At 32.9% G+C, this 17,689-nt stretch overlaps 3 protein-coding genes across 3 annotated transcripts; all 3 read right to left on the reverse strand.

Annotated features, from left to right (window-relative positions):
* Positions 1–58: 58 nt before the first annotated feature.
* On the reverse strand, positions 59–4,263 carry LOC144853564 (cartilage intermediate layer protein 1-like). Its single transcript, XM_078711271.1, has 9 exons — positions 4,240–4,263; positions 3,657–3,718; positions 3,421–3,500; positions 2,726–2,906; positions 2,191–2,276; positions 1,821–1,989; positions 1,343–1,422; positions 974–1,142; positions 59–326 (listed from the first exon to the last, which is right to left on the reverse strand). The coding sequence occupies exons 2-9, from the start codon at positions 3,712–3,714 to the stop codon at positions 322–324; spliced, it is 828 nt and encodes a 275-aa protein (XP_078567397.1). The 5' UTR covers positions 3,715–3,718; positions 4,240–4,263; the 3' UTR covers positions 59–321.
* Positions 4,264–4,677: 414 nt separating this feature from the next.
* On the reverse strand, positions 4,678–8,440 carry LOC144853552 (uncharacterized). Its single transcript, XM_078711256.1, has 2 exons — positions 8,310–8,440; positions 4,678–7,389 (listed from the first exon to the last, which is right to left on the reverse strand). The coding sequence occupies exon 2, from the start codon at positions 7,350–7,352 to the stop codon at positions 5,127–5,129; it is 2,226 nt and encodes a 741-aa protein (XP_078567382.1). The 5' UTR covers positions 7,353–7,389; positions 8,310–8,440; the 3' UTR covers positions 4,678–5,126.
* Positions 8,441–11,953: 3,513 nt separating this feature from the next.
* Positions 11,954–16,361, reverse strand: LOC144853530 (epithelial sodium channel subunit alpha-like). Its single transcript, XM_078711225.1, has 8 exons — positions 15,341–16,361; positions 14,866–14,969; positions 14,334–14,497; positions 13,787–13,991; positions 13,458–13,530; positions 12,885–13,016; positions 12,648–12,723; positions 11,954–12,148 (listed from the first exon to the last, which is right to left on the reverse strand). The coding sequence occupies exons 1-8, from the start codon at positions 16,309–16,311 to the stop codon at positions 11,990–11,992; spliced, it is 1,884 nt and encodes a 627-aa protein (XP_078567351.1). The 5' UTR covers positions 16,312–16,361; the 3' UTR covers positions 11,954–11,989.
* Positions 16,362–17,689: the final 1,328 nt, after the last annotated feature.

Here is a 17,689-nt window from a genome sequence, read left to right on the forward strand (position 1 = left end):
TCTGCATCTTCTGTTTTAGCCAAAATGAAAACAATACATATAAGAATTAGCGTGTACCACACTAATAACAACATTTTATTTTTGTCAAAACAATTTTAACTATACAGTATAAGAGTGTTTAGACTGGTTAATGTCGACAAACATAAAAATATTAATATTATGATTTTTTGGCCTATGGAATGTATTGTAGAATCGGTAAATAATATAGGTTAGAATTTTTCAATGAAGAATTGAGAACACATGAATGATGTATACGCAGTTATCTCAGTTGTTATTTCAAAGTCGTGGATACGACCAGGCTTCACCATCGTCATCAGTATTTTATCCTATTAAACAAAACAAAAACAAAAAATTACACTTCTAAATTAGCGTTTTTTCATTTCATTATATCAGGTTTTTAATTTTCGTTTACCGATATCATTTCTTGCGACAATTAACATCAGTTGCTTTTCTGGCTGCCAATCTCTAATTGGTTTACTGTATGTTTCAGTTTTTCAGTGGAAAACCTTTTTCGACCTAAAGCCGCTAGTTGTTTTTTAAATATATCATACACAGATACAATAAGTAATATATTATTTAAAGAGAATAAGGTTAATATTTAGAAGTTAGATGCTATGTTATGGGCCTGGTGCTATTAACGAACTAATTTATGTTCAAATTACATTCAAAGAGTATTTAATCTGCATTTTGAGTAATACTATAATCTATTCATCCTATCATTTGCTAATATCGCCTCAATATGAAGTAATATTAAGTAGGCCCTAATATCAAACAGTTTTAATCCTTATTTTGTGTAATAAAGCTCAGATATTTCTGAATACAAAAACCATAACTCAATGAATACAGTAATTTATATTGTTGACTCTACTGTTATTGGCGAACTTCTTTTGCTATTGGTTGGGTTTGGAAATAAAAATAAAATAATCGTACGGTTTCAATATCATTGTTTTTATGTTAGTGTCAAGCTACCAACCTGGACATTTGAAGCGAACTTTATAATCTTGACAACTTCCGTCTGGTTGGTCGGAATTCTTACAAATAAGACCAGACTCAGTGTTGCACGTGATAACCTCTGCATGTATACCATCAGTAGTTTGGCATTGAATGTCTGTTGGATTCGCACACATTACATCAGGATTTTCCTTAAGATCGATACAAAAGTCCAATATTATTTTTCGATACCTCTGTTAGGTAGCCTACATAAGTATTGAGTGTCTAGTTCTCTTAAAAGTGAATCGTGTGTTTTCTATGTATTAGATAAATAATAATAATAATTATAATAATACTTTTTACCAATTTGTTAGCATGACTGGTATAGCATAAAGTAGACGTAAAGTTTTACCTGAAACAAATGCAAAACAGTTTCCGAATCAGCACTACCGGATGGATCGTCTCGGTCAAACCAGGGTGTCCAATTAGATGCTATAACCAAAAAAAGTATATGTTGTATAAGTGTCATTATCAGCAATTATTACGCTTTCATTGCTAACCTATACATTTGAAGCGAACTTTGTAATCTTCAATTCCGATTCATGGTTGGTCTGTATTCTTACAAAGCTCTGCCTAAACTATCAGTTTGACAAAAAAAGGTGTGATTGCCCAAATATGGTGAATGATATGCCCAAATATTGTAGTGATATGACATCATCATGTCCATATGGGAACATCACATTTATTTTGTCCCATAAAGTTTGATAGAGTAGACAAGGCATTACAAATAAACATTACCGGCCGGGCCTGGCTAAGTACTCTGCTACGGTATACTTAATTGTAAGAACGGTTTCAATATCATTTGTTTATGTTAGGCTTAAGCTACCAACCTGGACATTTGAAGCGAACTTTATAATCTTGACAACTTCCGTCCGGTTGGTCTGAATTCTTACAAATAAGACCAGACTCAGTGTTGCACGTGATAACCTCTGCATGTATACCATCAGTAGTTTGGCATTGAATGTCTGTTGGATTCGCACACATTACATCAGGATTTTCCTTAAGATCGATACAAAAGTCCAATATTATTTTTCGATACCTCTGTTAGGTAGCCTACATAATTATTGAGTGTCTAGTTCTCTTAAAAGTGAATCGTGTGTTTTTTATGTATTGGATAAATAATAATAATAATTATAAATAATACTTTTTCCCAATTTGTTAGCATGACTGGTATAGCATAAAGTAGACGTAAAGTTTTACCTGAAACAAATGCGAAACAGTTTCCGAATCAGCACTAAAGGATGGATCGTCTCGGTCAAACCAGGGTGTCCATTTATATACTATAACTAAAAAAAAGTACATGTTGTATAAGTGCCATCAATACAATCATTTTCAGCAATTATTACACTTTCATTACATTTTGAAGCGAACTTTGTAATCTTCAATTGCCGTCTCAAAGCTCTGTCTAAACTATCAGCTTGACAAAAAAAGGTGTGATTGCCCAAATATGGCGGTGATATGCCCAAATATTCATGTAGTGATATGACATCATCATATCCATATATGGGAACATCACATTTTTTTGTCACATAAAATTTGATAGTGTAGTCAAGGCTTTCCAAATACTGATATGACTAACGAATATTCATGTTTGTTTTGTGACGTTTCGTAAGGGGTTACTTAATATGTACGAAAAGAAATATCGCGACCGGGGCCTGGCTAAGTACTCTACTACGGTATACGTGTAAGAAAGGTTTCAATATCATTGTTTTTATGTTAGGCTTAAGCTACCAACCTGGACATTTGAAGCGGACTTTGTAATCTTGACACCTTCCGTCTGGTTGGTCCGAATTCTTACAGGTAAAGCCGGAATCAATGTTGCAAGTGATAACCTCTCCAGTAGAAGCTGCTGATAAACCACCAGTAGTTTGGCATTCAATGTCGTTTGGAGTCAGACACATTTCATCAGGATAGTCCTTAGATTAAGATTGATACGGAAGTACGATATTATTTTCGTGGGTTAAAACTAATGCCCATAATTCTATGACAGTGTATCCGTTACTATTGGCCCCCCCCCCCCTCCCAAAATATGGAGATTAACTATCAGACTTTAACTAGGCCATTTTGCAGTTTTGATTCAAGTTATTCACTTATAAAAAGACAAACGAAACGGTTGATTTTAACAATGTAAGTATTTTTTGCTTTAAATTACATTTTTTAGGTACATCATTTTTTTGTTTTCGATCCAGTTTTTGAATAATTATTACGTGACAATTACGTGACATTAAAATGACATATTCAACAAATTTAAAAAAAAATGTTTAGTGGGGGCACTTATTTTTATTTGGTAAAAGTTGTATGGTGTGTGTTATTTAACCTCCCATTTCTATTTTATACGTTGATGCATCTTTACTTGTTTATTATTTATTGGCAATAACAGTGAACGAATGATGAGTGAAGGAATAAAAGAAGTAGACATAGACTATTTACCCGAATCACATATACAATAGTTTCCAAATCCCCACTACCCGATGGATTATCTCGGTCAAACCAAGGTGTCCATTCATATTCTGCAATATACAAAGTAGTTAAGTAAAAGCTACGGTACCGAGATTGTATTTTTCATTCCCCTCCAACCTGCCCACTCAATCAGTTTGATTAGCAAGATTGCTAAACCAAATTTTAAAACGGAATTTTCCCTGGTGGGATATCGTAACATTACATACCTGCATTGATCACTACAAACATTCCAAAAAGGACGAAGATCTGCAGTTTAAGGTCCATAATTCTGTAATGCGATGGGCGAACAAAACATTATTACATTTATGTAGTCTTGCTCGTCTATTTATTTTAATTGTGAATCAAATACACTTCTAATCAGGGAAGAGTAATTCTTCCCTGCTTCTAATGTACCGACTCTCAATTTGAACATTACAAACAATACTAGCAGAAGCAGACAATCTGACGGATGGTAATTAATTAATGTTTTTAAGTTTGGAAACAATTCTGTCGGAGGAGAGGACAGATAGCAACATAACCGTTAAAGCTAATGGCTAATGCAGCGGGCTCCCCTCTTAAGCTAATCTCAAACTAAGCATAAAAGAAAAATTCACTTAAGTTGTTAGGCCTACACAACATCCTCGCGTATTCGCGAAGTAAGAAACTGTCTTGAAGTTTTTTAATTTTAAAATTATTTTACTTTTTTTTTTATTATCAATGAACTACATACCAATATTCTAATCGAAACCAGAGGAAAATGTTTTCACTAGAACTAGAAAAAGTAAACACATACAAGCTAAAACAACTTACCGGTAGATAATGGTCCTTCTCTCAAGCAAGTATTTCTGATTTATACCAGAATGAGATTATTTCGAGGTATTTATTAACACATCCCGGATTCACTGTTAATTTAATGACATCCTCAAATGAAACATTGGATCACGAAAGGATTATTGGACTAATATTATTCGGGGTCATCGTACAATAACAACTATTAAAAACAAATATTAAAGTTAGTGATAAGTAGAGGGTTAACCCTGTGTCTATTTCATAAACAGCACTAGACCGTGGACAGAAGACATCGCCTTACATTGGCAGTACTGACGCCCAGCGGAGAGCAGTTGACAGCGCCATGGGAAATTTTCGTGAGAATGGCGAAAAATTTGATAATAATTATAGGAGAGAGACACGCGCGGCCAGATAATAATGATATTAAAAGGAGTGTCAGCCACTCCTTCCAACAAGGACGAATTAAACAAAACAACAAGTAATATTGATATTATTAGTTATAAATTCCACTTTTATTTATCTCTCTTATTGCAGTACAAGGTTGAATTGAAAGTACATATTTACAATTAGTAGTTTTTATACCAATTGTAAACATACTTAAAACGGTTAAAAAGAGAATTTTATATAGTCTGTCTTTTAAGCCTTGTCTACACTATCGAATTGTGACAAAAAAAATGTGATGTGCCCATATATGGAAATGATGTCATATCACTACCATATTTGGGCATACCACTACCATTTTTTGTCAAACTAGTTTGATAGTGTAGACAGAGCTTAAGGCACATGTCACTGAAATGATTGTCACCTGTTTAAGTTTGATATGCAAGTGCAGAATTCGCTAATGAAAAGGGTTTAGTTTAAATATCTTTTCAGTTAAATTATTACATTTCTTCCAACAAATGCTCCATTTATAGGCCAGGCTTCTCTTCTCTATGTTTCCTCAAATGTCTTTTAAGGGTATTAAAATGAATAAATTTCTCCCCACAATGTTCACATTCATACGGTGTCTCTCCTGTGTGTATCCTCAAATGTACTGTCAATTCTCCTTTTCGAATAAATTTCTTCCCACAATGTTCACATACATATGGTCTCTCTCCTGTGTGTACTTTTAAATGAGAATTAAGAGCACCAATTCGAATAAATTTCTTCCCACACTGTTCACATTCGTACGGTCTCTCTCCTGTGTGTATTCTAAAATGCATTTTCAGAGCACTAATCTGTATAAATTTTTTCCCACACTGTTCACATTCATATGGTGTCTCTCCTGTGTGTATTCTCAAATGCAATTTCAGAGAACTATTTTGTTTAAATTTCTTCCCACAATGTTCACATTCATATGGTGTCTCTCCTGTGTGTGTTCTCAAATGCAATTTCAGAGAATTATTTAGAATAAATTTTTTCCCACAATGTTCACATTCATATGGTGTCTCTCCTGTGTGTATTCTCAAATGTGTTTTCAAATTCCCACTTCCTTTAAATTTCTTCCCACAATGTTCACATTGATATGGTCTCTCTCCTGTGTGTACTTTTAAATGTTCTGTCAAATGGCCAAACCGCTTAAATTTTTTCCCACAATGTTCACATTCACACGGTCTCTCTTCTTTGTGTTTACTCAAGTGTATTTTCAAATGGCCAAGTTTCTTAAATGTTTCCCCACAATGTTCACATTCATATGTCGTGTCTCCTGCATGTTTTCTTCTTAAGTGGGTTTTCAGAGAACTATCATGATTAAAATTTTTCCCACAATGTTCACATTCATGATATTGTTTCTCTTTATTGTGTATACTCAAATGGGCATTTAGACCACTTTTTCGAATAAATTTTTTATCACAATGTTCGCATTGATATGGTTTTTCTCCAGTGTGTGTTCTCAAATGTTCTTTCAAAGTGGCAGATAGCTTAAATTTCAACCGACAATATTCACATTCATATGGTCTTTGTTCCGAGTGTCTTTCATAATGTTTGTTGAAACGGTCACTATCTTTAAATTTCTTCCCACAATGTTCACATTCATATGGTGTCTCTGCTGACATGTGTACTCTCAAATGTGTGCTCAGAGCACTAATGTGACTAAATTTTTCTCCACAATATTCACATTCATATGGTGTCTCTCCTGTGTGTATTCTTAAATGTATTTTTAGATTGCTTTGAATTTTGAATTTCTTCTCACAATATTCACATTTATATGGTGTCTCTCCTGTGTGTATTCTTAAATGTATTGTCAGAGCACTACTCTGTATAAATTTCTCCCCACAATGTTCACATTCATATGGTGTCTCTCCTGTGTGTATTCTCAAATGTATTTTTAGATTGCTTTGAAGTTTGAATTTCTTCCCACAATGTTCACATTCATATGGTGTCTCTGCTGACATGTGTACTCTCAAATGTGTGCTCAGAGCACTAATGTGACTAAATTTTTCTCCACAATATTCACATTCATATGGTGTCTCTCCTGTGTGTATTCTTAAATGTATTTTCAAAGAACTATTCTGTATAAATTTTTCCCCACAATATTCACATTCATATGGTGTCTCTCCTGTGTGTATTCTTAAATGTATTTTCAAAGAACTATTCTGTATAAATTTTTCTCCACAATGTTCACATTCATATGGTGTCTCTCCTGTGTGTATTCTCAAATGTATTTTTAGATATCTTTGAAGTTTGAATTTCTTCCCACAATGTTCACATTCATATGTTTTCTCTCTTGTGTGTATTCTCAAATGTGTTTTCAGAGCACTATTCTGTATAAATTTTTTCCCACATTGTCCACATTCATATGGTGTCTCTTCTGTGTGTATTCTTAAATGTTCTGCCAAAGTGCTAGTATGCTTATATTTGTTCCCACAATGTTCACATTCATATTCACCAGGCACATCTTTAGTGTGTGTTTTTAAATGCTCTTTCAGAATGTCATTGCAATGGAATTCCTTTGCACAATATCTGCATTGATAGGTTGTCTGGTCTAAACTCGTTGTATGTGTCTGGCAATGCAGCTCAAAATCATCTTCTTTGTAAAATGTCTCTTTGCAGTGTTGACATTTTAACTCTGTATGTCGTGTATGTTGTATTCCTAAATGTTCCTGCAAATCTTTTAACTCAAATTTCTCTCCACAATGTTCACATTTATATTTCATGTTTTTTGTAAAGCAGTATCAGTTTACGATCAATAATCTGAAATAATTATAAATGAAAAAAAATGATGTGATAGGCCTAATCCTAAAATAATAATAATTTTAAAAAAATTACCCATCACCACACATAGGCCTAGTGTCACTTTCAAACGGTCAGTCTAATAACAAAAAACAACCGAAAATAACCGCAAAAAACAATCAAAAAACAAACCGAAAACAAACAAAATAAAAAAATCTAAATACCGAAAACAAATTTGTATAATAAAATAATCTACTGATGGGTGTTTCTAAAGGTAAGACCATGCAGAGAGAAGACCGCGCGAAAAAGCCACGGAAGACCCTACAAAATGGTAGTGTGCACAAAATACTATTCTCAAAATCGTACAAATTCTATGATATACACCGTACTGTAGACTACATTTACTTACAAAATCTATAAACACATTTCGTTTCTAGTCTTTAGATTTGTCATGGTCTTAGCTTAGAAACACCCATCAGTAGAGCCTAGAGGCCGACATTAAAAAAAAATTATACAAATTTGTTTTCGGTATTTAGATTATTTTATTTTGTTTTCGGTTTGTTTTCGGTAATTAGACTGACCGCTTGCATTTGCAAACAATATCATTTTAGATATATAATCTATGTTAACTAAATTTCGTACACTAAAATGAAGTTAATTTATAACTAATATTTTTTTTTTCTCTATTAAAAAGGATGAAACGACTTCTTACTTATGGCTCTCTTCCTAAAAAATAACATACCTAGCTAGGCCTAGGCCCCTACTAGCTAGGCCTTCTTTCGGCTAGCTAGGCCTAGCCTATAGGCCTACTACTCTAGGCCTAGTCTAGGCGCGCCTATAATTATATACTAGCCTAGGCCCTATACTACCCTACAGCAGTATTATAGGCGGATGTAAGACATTTATAAAACGCAAATCTGAAAATAAATTTTCCATCTTACGTTTTATAGTAAAAATAAACAGATGATAAGTCGGCTAAAAACAAAAAATTGCCTCTAGCCTTCTCCCAGGCTAGCCTAGGCCTAGAAGAATATCTCTATATTAACCGCGTGTACAACATGGAGGAGGTATATTATGACGACTGGAGCATTCTGTACTTATCTACGGCGCGCCATTTATGCCTTTATTAACTTCAATAATAGAAATAGTACTATACGGTAACTGCTCAAGTAGGCCCAATTTAGCACCAGGGTAGCACAGTGATATAAAATAGAAATAAGTCACTACTTTTAATATTGTTTCGTATGTTAATACACTGTGCTAAAGTGGACCCAATTTGGCGCCAGTGGAGCACAGTGATATAAAATAGAAATAAAGTCACTAAATTATAATAATTATCTTTTCGTATGTTAAAACACTGTGCTCAAGTGGACACAATTTGGCACCAGGGGAGCACAGTGACATAAAATAGAAATAAAGTTACTTAGGATTCAATCTTCTCGTATGTTAATACACTGCGCTCAAGTGGACCTAATTTGGCACCAGTGGAGCACAGTGATATAAAATAGAAATAAAGTTACTTAAGATTCAATCTTTTCGTATGTTAATACACTGTGCTCAAGTGGACCTAATTTGGCGCCAGTAGAGCACAGTGATATAAAATAGAAATAAAGTCACTTAATTTTAATATCTTTAGTATGTTAATACACCGTGCTCAAGTGGACCTAAGTTTCAATATCTTTTCGTATGTTAATACACTGTGCTCAAGTGGACACAATTTGGCACCAGTGGAGCACAGTTATATAAACTAGAAATAAGTCACTGAACGTTAATATCTTTACTTATATTTATTACTATATATAATCACCTATGATAATTATGATAATGTTAAAATTTCAACTATCCAGATGCGACTTCAAAATTTTAGGTGTGGTTTTCTACTTTAAAACTCGACTTCGTATATGCCTACGGCCTAGCCCGGCGGCGGAATTAGTCTAAGCTCCGAAATTGGTCTAGAAATCGGCATCTTTGCAGATGTTCTATATTTCATCTTATTTCACTCTTCATTAACCCCATACAAAAACCATCGGAGACAAACTATCTGTATATTCTATCTATATGTTTATTCTGGGACGGTGCGGCCATATCTACACACCAACTACGATAAACGTGTATTCATAACATACAATATCTTGCATGAATCGGACATTTCGCTACCAATGTAGCAACATTGATTAACAACATCAACATTTAACAGTGTGGCGTGTTGACTGCGAATGACTAACACTATCGTCTTTCCCACTACACCTGCACAACCATTGCATAACAACGCACGGCATACCAAACCGTTTCGTACACCTGCGATGAAAATAAATTCAATTTCTTTTAAATATGTTTAAATTATCAATCAATATCTATATTCTGTTAAATAACTTTAAGCAAATATTTTATCTACTTATGAGAGCAGCTATCATACAATCAAGACTTACCTTTAAACTTATAGGCCCAGTAGCCTACTAAGTACAGTAACACCGCATCATTATGTAACAACAGGAAGGCTAGCCAAGTGTGAACAACAAGAACAACGATATTGACGTTATTACGTATGAACGAACATTCAAGTCTGCTTCCATGGATTCATTAGCATCGAAAGCATGCCAAGCATTCTACACTATTTACTTTATATTGAAGGCTTACTATTTTTCTGCATTCATCGATGTCACAATTCTATCAGCAAAGTTGGAGCGAAAAGTGGATAGACAAATAAAACATTTTTTTGAGTGTTTACTGTCATTCAATTCAATTCAATTAATTTATTTTCCAGAAGACATATAATACAATCAAAAATACAAACACTAAAAAAAAACTGCCACTGCAGTCTGGCGGATTGTAGAAAAGTGACGAAGTCACTATGTGAGTTCTCTCCTTCATTATTTTCAGTGTGCAGTAATGTTTATGACAAATATCGACATAAATCTATATTTCGAATCCCCAGTCTTCTTTAAAACAAAGTACTATCATGAATAACTTACTTACACGTGGCATGTTTTAATAAAATCTATAAACTGTACATTAGTTATTCATAGTTATTTTCAACTTATCGGAAATGATTTATGTTATTTCAATAAATACTTACTTTCTATATTTTAATGAAATAATATGACATATTAATTAGAATAAAATAAGCCTCATTACATTTTTTACTTTATTCAAAAAAGAGCAATAATAAAAATAGTGTTGTTAACATGATGGTATCCTACTCATTGACACAACCTGGTCTTCATTTGTATATACAAATTCTGCAGGTTATCTGACGTGACAGATTTGGTTATTTGTTTTTTACGTCAACGGATAATTCCAGAAATGTAACATTGGACCAATATAAGAATGTGTAAAACCTATATAAAATATATTTTAAACCATCAAAACAATAATTATTATATCGTAATTTTACTTGTTTTATTCGATAGAAACATTATTATTGTATTCAGCCTTATTTTACTCATTAAAATTATTTGGCATTCATTGTTTCTAATAGGCCTATTAAAAACATCTATATTTACAAACTTAATGGTCATTATTTATAATATATTACAATATATATAATCATATTTCAGGATCATGGACATGCAAATAGATGAATGAGATGTTTCACTACAAAACATTTACGATATGTTACAATATTGAAGATCTTGCATTTCTATATATCAGATAAGTATATATAAGTATAAGTATATATAGTATATCAATAAGTATATATAAGTATATCATTAAGAAATCTAGTTTAATTCTATATACATTCTTGGTATTTCTCGTCATATCACTACCATATTTTGGCACATCACTACCATATTTAGGCACATCACACTTTTGTCAAACTAGTTCGATAATGTAGACAGAGCTTTAAATAGCGATATCATTATTTTCATTTCGAATACTCATCTAATAACTTGTAATACATGTATTTATAGAACACATCGATATTCCTTTCAAACGTATCATTCTGGTATTGATTATGAGTACCATTTGACGTAATATTGAGTTTTTACTGACCTATGTTAATCTATAAACTATCGCTAATTTAAACACAAGCAATGCCATTGATCTTAATATTGATAATTTGGAATGTATTACCTATCATGTCAAGTGTATTCCTTTGTTTGTAGAGGAAAATCAATACATTATTTGAACCATAATAATATAAAGAAAATAATAGTAAACAATTATAGTAAATAATAATTGATTGTATAATTGATTACTTTGAGTGTTTATTGTTATACCTAATTATTTTAGTTTCTAGACGGCGATTCAACTGTTTGATATTAGTAAAAAGATAAACGTTTTGGCACACATGTCGTTTCATACGTATAACAATAATTTAGCTAAAAGCCCCAAAATCTTGAAGAAAGGAATACTAATTACTAACATAAAAAAAACCAATTAAGATACAGTAATTCAGACTAAATCCCGATTAGAGGAGACATCTTGATACCACAACCCTCACTGAGTGTGAATGTAACAGACATATCTAAATACAGTAGGCCTATGTTTTCTCTGTTCTTCGACAAGCTTTAGAGTAAAGTTATATATCCAAGTCATCAAAATTAAGTAAAAATTACATTAACTGTGATATAGGCCTTTCTTAATGTTGGCTCATTGTTACTACTATAGTAGTATTTAATTAATTATGAAAAGCCATAACTCTGTTTCTGCAGAACATCTTTCTACACGTGAATCGTATAATGTCGATAAACAAGATGATGATCTCAACCATTGTGATTGTGGACAAGCCGATATAAAGACCAAGGAGACCGCCAAGTGAACCAAGAAGCGAAGCAGTCTGAAAACAAGAAAAACGGAATAATTAAGAGTTTGTTTGTAATATTTATTGCTATCCATAATATACACAATACAATACATTGTAATTTGAAATTAACAAAATCATACAGAAACTAAATAATTATACATTTATGGTATAGCAGAGGATAAAGCTGGGAAACTTGTTTCAGAAGGGGTCCTCTATATTTACTGATTGTTGTATTTTTTTTGTCTTGGATTTTTTATTCTTGTGTTTTTAAGTTGTATGCAAGACCACATAATTATCAATAGTAGTCCTATAACAGCTGAACAAATGCATTAAAAAATTGTATAACTAATAATATAGAAAATTAAACGAATTGAACGCTTCTTGGATTGCATCATTTTAGTGAAAACAATTGAGAAATACAAATTTAAAATCTAATTTTGGTAATTTTGCTATTTGTGGAGAATCTATTTATTTTTAATGATTGATCAATACCATATTAATTCATAAGATAATATTGAGTATTGGAACTTACACTATAAATCGGTACTTCATTTATAGACTGGAAGTTTAACTCTTCAAAGAAGATTTTGACGCGAAGTAAATTTTTTCTGTGAAAAAAGAAATGATCGTCAGTTATAAATGTATTGTGTTGTTTCCTATCATAGAGGTTAGTTATATTCGACACTACGCATAAGTGTATTTTGTATCTAAAGTATTTGTATTATTTGTTTTCCCGTTTAAATATTGCTGTTAACAATCATTCAACTACCTTGTTTTTTCAAAACTGTCCAAAATATTTGATACTTTAATATTTTCATCTTTCACTCTGCTGTACAAATGGTCTTGATAACGCTCAGACGGCCACAAAGATGTTGATATCGAAGTGTAATAGCTTACTTCTCTATAATGTAAACATATAGTGATTCTCCAATTTTAATAATGTAGAAAGCAAAGATATAACATACGGGATAATGGCAAATACGTATCCATTAAAGGTACGAGTCCATAATGCAATATTACATGTACGTTACAAGCGTGGGGCAATGCTATGTATATCAGATCCAAGTTTTAAAGCTCTGTCAAACTGTATGTGCCAAAACAATGTGATGTACTCATATATGAACATGATGATGTCAAATCACTACCGTATCTAAGCATCACTATCATGGGCACAATTACACTTTTTGGTCAAACTATCGTGTGATAGTGCAGACAGAGCTTAAGGCTGACGTAATTAATCAATTTATAACATGATTACTATCATTTTTGTCTAATAATTTACAAACAAGCTTTAACTGCTAAAAATGTTACAACAAAGGGAATTAAACTGGAGGTAACTCACGTGCATCGTAGAGGGCAGTTACAATCTAGTTGATCTTCAGTTGCAAGAGTTTCAATCAATTGCTGGCATTTCTCTGAAGCAGAAAAGAAAATACATTTGATTTTAACTTATTTCTCCCTTCCATGTTTTGATTTATGCTTTTAATTTTTTGTTTAGTGGTTGGTATAAGACAATTTCTTTTACTTTTATTCCCGATCCCTAAAACAGTTCTTATTTATTGTTACCGTTTAAGTTATTGTAAATGTATACTTCTTTTAATTACTGAACTGTTTCTAAATAAATGTTGAATGAATCTTTGAATTTATAGTGTAAAATTAGATAATACCCACGCTGTGTTTTGTTTAGAAAGTCACATTTTGGTGCATCGATGTATATATCAGAAACACATCCACAATTCTCTTCAAGTTCGTTCTGTAGACAAAACTTCTTACATGACGGATAGGAATAGTCATAGTAGTACATCCCTTCTTCTTCATTTTTGTCTTGCACGTCAGAACAATTTCCGTAATTTCCATTTAGTCGAGTTATTTCATTCTATAGATATATTGGTGGAAAGATTTAAAAAAATGAAAGAATTGATTATAACTTTGACCGATCTAAAAATACATATTCAATTATATTATTATGTTGAAATAGATAGTGTTAAACCATCTTTACCTAATCTTTTCTAAACAATAGGATATATTTTCGCACTCACTCAAGTTCACACGGGGGGCATAACTTGTTCCCCCGAAGTGTGTTGTTATAACCCCTACTACATGCGTTTGGTCATTTTTCAAAGTAAAGCTAATTTGTCTAAAAATCACATGAAACAATGCTATCATAATAATGATAATTCATTAACTGTTAGTAAAATATGTAGGCTAAATTACTTACTTGTCGTAAACCAATCGATGTAGATGTTCCCGTCTCAATAGCAATCCCAGTGTCTTCCGGATGAGGCGCTATGTTCGGTGAGTGAACAGCAATCCGAGCACCAACATCATGTGACAGAATTCCAACATATTCTGGCTGTTCGATTAACAATGTCAAGTGCAGTCCTAATGTCACAGAAAAAACAATTTTGAAATAAATCGATTGTGATGCTTTATTATTACTATAGTAATAGGTCGAAAAGTTTCCTATAATCAAGAAATGCATATCTTATAAACAGCGTACTTTTCACAGAACTACTTTATGATAAGATTTAAATTTGTATCCGTTTTTGTCGACAGGACCACAATGCAAAACAAGTTTATTTCTACTTGATTGTGTATTATCCTGTATAAATATGTTGTTAAATAAAATAAATAAATAAATAAATGATGTTAAACAACACACACTTTTTAGGTCTAATGAAATATACTTTAAATTTTAATGCCATTAAACTGTTGTTGAATATAGAAAATAAGGTGAACAACATTGTTACCAAACTGAGCGCCGGTTTGACTAGTATGTCGTAAAACCTCGTCTGTGCCGTGGTTAAATGTATAACAATTTCCAAATTCTAAATTTTGAAACTGGAGAAAATCACTGAAACAAAATAGATAATAATAATAAATCAATTTTAAACCTAATTTAAATTTGGTTTCGATAAACCGTTAACAGTTTTGATAGTGTAATCAATTATTTTGGGTTTAACGATGTCGACATATTTGTAGTCGCATGCAAACACGGCTATAGCTCACTATGTCGGTCGGTCGGTAAGCACTAACTCAAATTTGCGCATGTGACTGCAGCCATGTATATGGCCTTATTTGTTGCTAAACGTAATAAAAAAAAATATGAAAAAAAGGAAATATTATTTTGTTGCCAATATCTAACTTGTCATCGTGGCGAGTTGAAATATAGTTGAAATGTATTTTATTTTATAAAAAGAAAAAGGATAAAGTTGTTGTACTTACGTATAATTACACATTCTCTTATCAAACGTACATTGCAGTATAAAGTCTCTTGCCTGGTGGCCATAGTCTCTTAGTTCCTCTTTTGTTGGGTTAAGAGCTTTCACTACGTCACTATAATCCTGACTTATTGAATTATCGTAAATTGCCCTCCAGTCGTTGGGGTCTTCAATATTTCCCCAGTTGTAATAATCATCGTACACAAAATTGAGCGATTGAAAGAAATCGAAGTCATACCAAGAGTAATAATAGGATGAGGAAGAATCACCGTTATAATCTCCACCACCACCACCAGAAGGACCACCGTAGTCATTTCCACCACCAGAAGGACCACCGTAGTCATTTCCACTACCACCAGAAGGACCTCCGTAGTCACCACCACCACCAGAAGGACCTCCGTAGTCACCACCACCACCACCACCACCAGAAGGACCTCCGTAGTCACCTCCACCATCACTTGCCCCGTTGGATGATGGGAAAGTTGGTTCGGTTCCGTTATCCAACAAACTTGTTGACGTGGTTGAATAATTAAGAGGTTGCTGTGATTGAGCATCGAGACTCTGCGATTCATACGATGAATCTGCAAACACATGGGATGCAAACCACTCGTTGTAATCCTCGTCAAAACCACCATCAATGTCAACCAGTTCCTCAAATCGTGTTCCTGTTAAAGCTGATCTCCGTAGACGGTTCATATTACAGATAGTCACAGAGGGAAATGAAAGTTTACTTTTTGGTATCAATTCTAATTTCGTTGTAGTTGGGTAGCCGAGATAATCTTCGAGAATCTCTATAGATTGATAGGCAAAGAAAGAAAACGCAACCAGACACAGCACAGTCCAAAATAATTTTGGTAAAAGGCTATTTGCGGTGATAATCCGGGGTATTCCATGTGCTGTTGTATTATCACCAAAATCTTCAATTATCTCTTTTAGTGTCTCGTTGGGTTGTTTAGAACTTGGACTATCTGCCATTTTGTAGTCACGTCGAATTGTGGAAAATCATCAAAAACATAAGATTGAAACCACACTCTGTGAATATATAAGTGTAATTCAATTTAAACACCCTTATTGTTGTGTGTGGTCGGATCATTTATTAAAATTAAAATTCATGTTTTTGGTCAGAACAAATAATAAATATAGGCCTACTTAAATAAACTGGACATTCTTCAATGTTTGCATCCTAGTTATATATTTTAACAATTAGACCTCATCTAACTATAACATTATATTTCGAAGAATTTTCTTTTTATCATTATTGGTAAAACAGACCAGTAAGAATATCACATAATTAATTATCGGTGACTTGCACCACCGATACTGTAGATCTGACACTTCTCGCACGGTGTCATGTTGAACAACAAGGAACTACGGGCCCTGTTTATTGTCGCTAGCCATAATACCGTACGAGAATCTCTGTACGAAAAAAAGTAATAAAAAAAAAAGTACATGCTTTATAAATGAATTGTAATTAAAAGCCTGCAGCTGTGTTCTTAAACAACAACTAATAAAAGCAAAATATATAACAATAAAACGACTTACATTATTGCACATTGAATATCTGCCTTCCTTTTTTTTCTTCTAAACAAATCGATGAATTAACACTACACGATTGAACGAACGCGCATTTTGTTGCTACGCATTCGGTTTATTGACATCTTAAAGAATTCTATGCAATTTCAATATTATTGACTTTATAATGAGTAAAAGATAGGTCATAAGTACCGGAACCGCTTATCACTTTCGCCACTTTCAACATTGAATACAAATCAGCCAATATGGAATACAATTTTACATATTCGTATACAAAATAAATACTCCACTGAGCAACTGTGTTGTATCTGATTATTTGTTGAAAACGATGGAAATTTCCATTTTATCAAGATATCAGAAACATCCTAGTATAATCCTTCTATGCCTTAAAATTAGGCCTACTATACAAATAATCAGATATAACAATAATTAGCATTTTATTAATAATATATATATATATATTTTATCGATTAATATGACTATCTTGCCTCTTTATAGACCATACCAGTGTATTTTACACGCAAAGTGAGTGTCTCGTTGAAATATATATCCAATTTGAGGGTACCGAAATCAATTGCTAATAGATTTTGTTTCTATGACCAAATGATGCATAAGATATACAGTAATATTCGATCATAACATAACGCTTTCGAATGAAATTGGAGGGCTAAAATTGTCGAGTCTTGTCCATTTATACACCAACGTGAATAGGTGTAACAAGTCCATTCGACGAGCTTCATCTGTACAATATAATATAAACAAGGCCATATACATGGCTGCAGTCGCGTGCTCAAGTTAGTATTTACCAACCGACCGACCG

The sequence above is a fragment of the Antedon bifida genome, chromosome 10, assembly GCF_963402885.1.
Source record: "Antedon bifida chromosome 10, ecAntBifi1.1, whole genome shotgun sequence".
Taxonomy (NCBI): Eukaryota; Metazoa; Echinodermata; class Crinoidea; order Comatulida; family Antedonidae; genus Antedon; species Antedon bifida.

Excerpts from the sequence above, each read along its gene's own strand:
- LOC144853552 (XM_078711256.1), bottom strand. The coding sequence starts at position 7,352 with ATGAAATATAAATGTGAACATTGTGGAGAGAAATTTGAGTTAAAAGAT.
- LOC144853530 (XM_078711225.1), bottom strand. The coding sequence starts at position 16,311 with ATGGCAGATAGTCCAAGTTCTAAACAACCCAACGAGACACTAAAAGAG. Across the intron at positions 13,531-13,786 it reads CTTTCTAAACAAAACACAGC|AGAAATGCCAGCAATTGATT; the intron begins GTGGGTATTATC and ends TTTCTGCTTCAG. Across the intron at positions 13,017-13,457 it reads AACTGCCCTCTACGATGCAC|AGAAGTAAGCTATTACACTT; the intron begins GTGAGTTACCTC and ends TTTACATTATAG.
- LOC144853564 (XM_078711271.1), bottom strand. The coding sequence starts at position 3,714 with ATGGACCTTAAACTGCAGATCTTCGTCCTTTTTGGAATGTTTGTAGTG. Across the intron at positions 2,277-2,725 it reads AGTCCGCTTCAAATGTCCAG|TTATAGTATATAAATGGACA; the intron begins GTTGGTAGCTTA and ends ACTTTTTTTTAG. Across the intron at positions 1,423-1,820 it reads AGTTCGCTTCAAATGTCCAG|CATCTAATTGGACACCCTGG; the intron begins GTTGGTAGCTTA and ends TTTTGGTTATAG.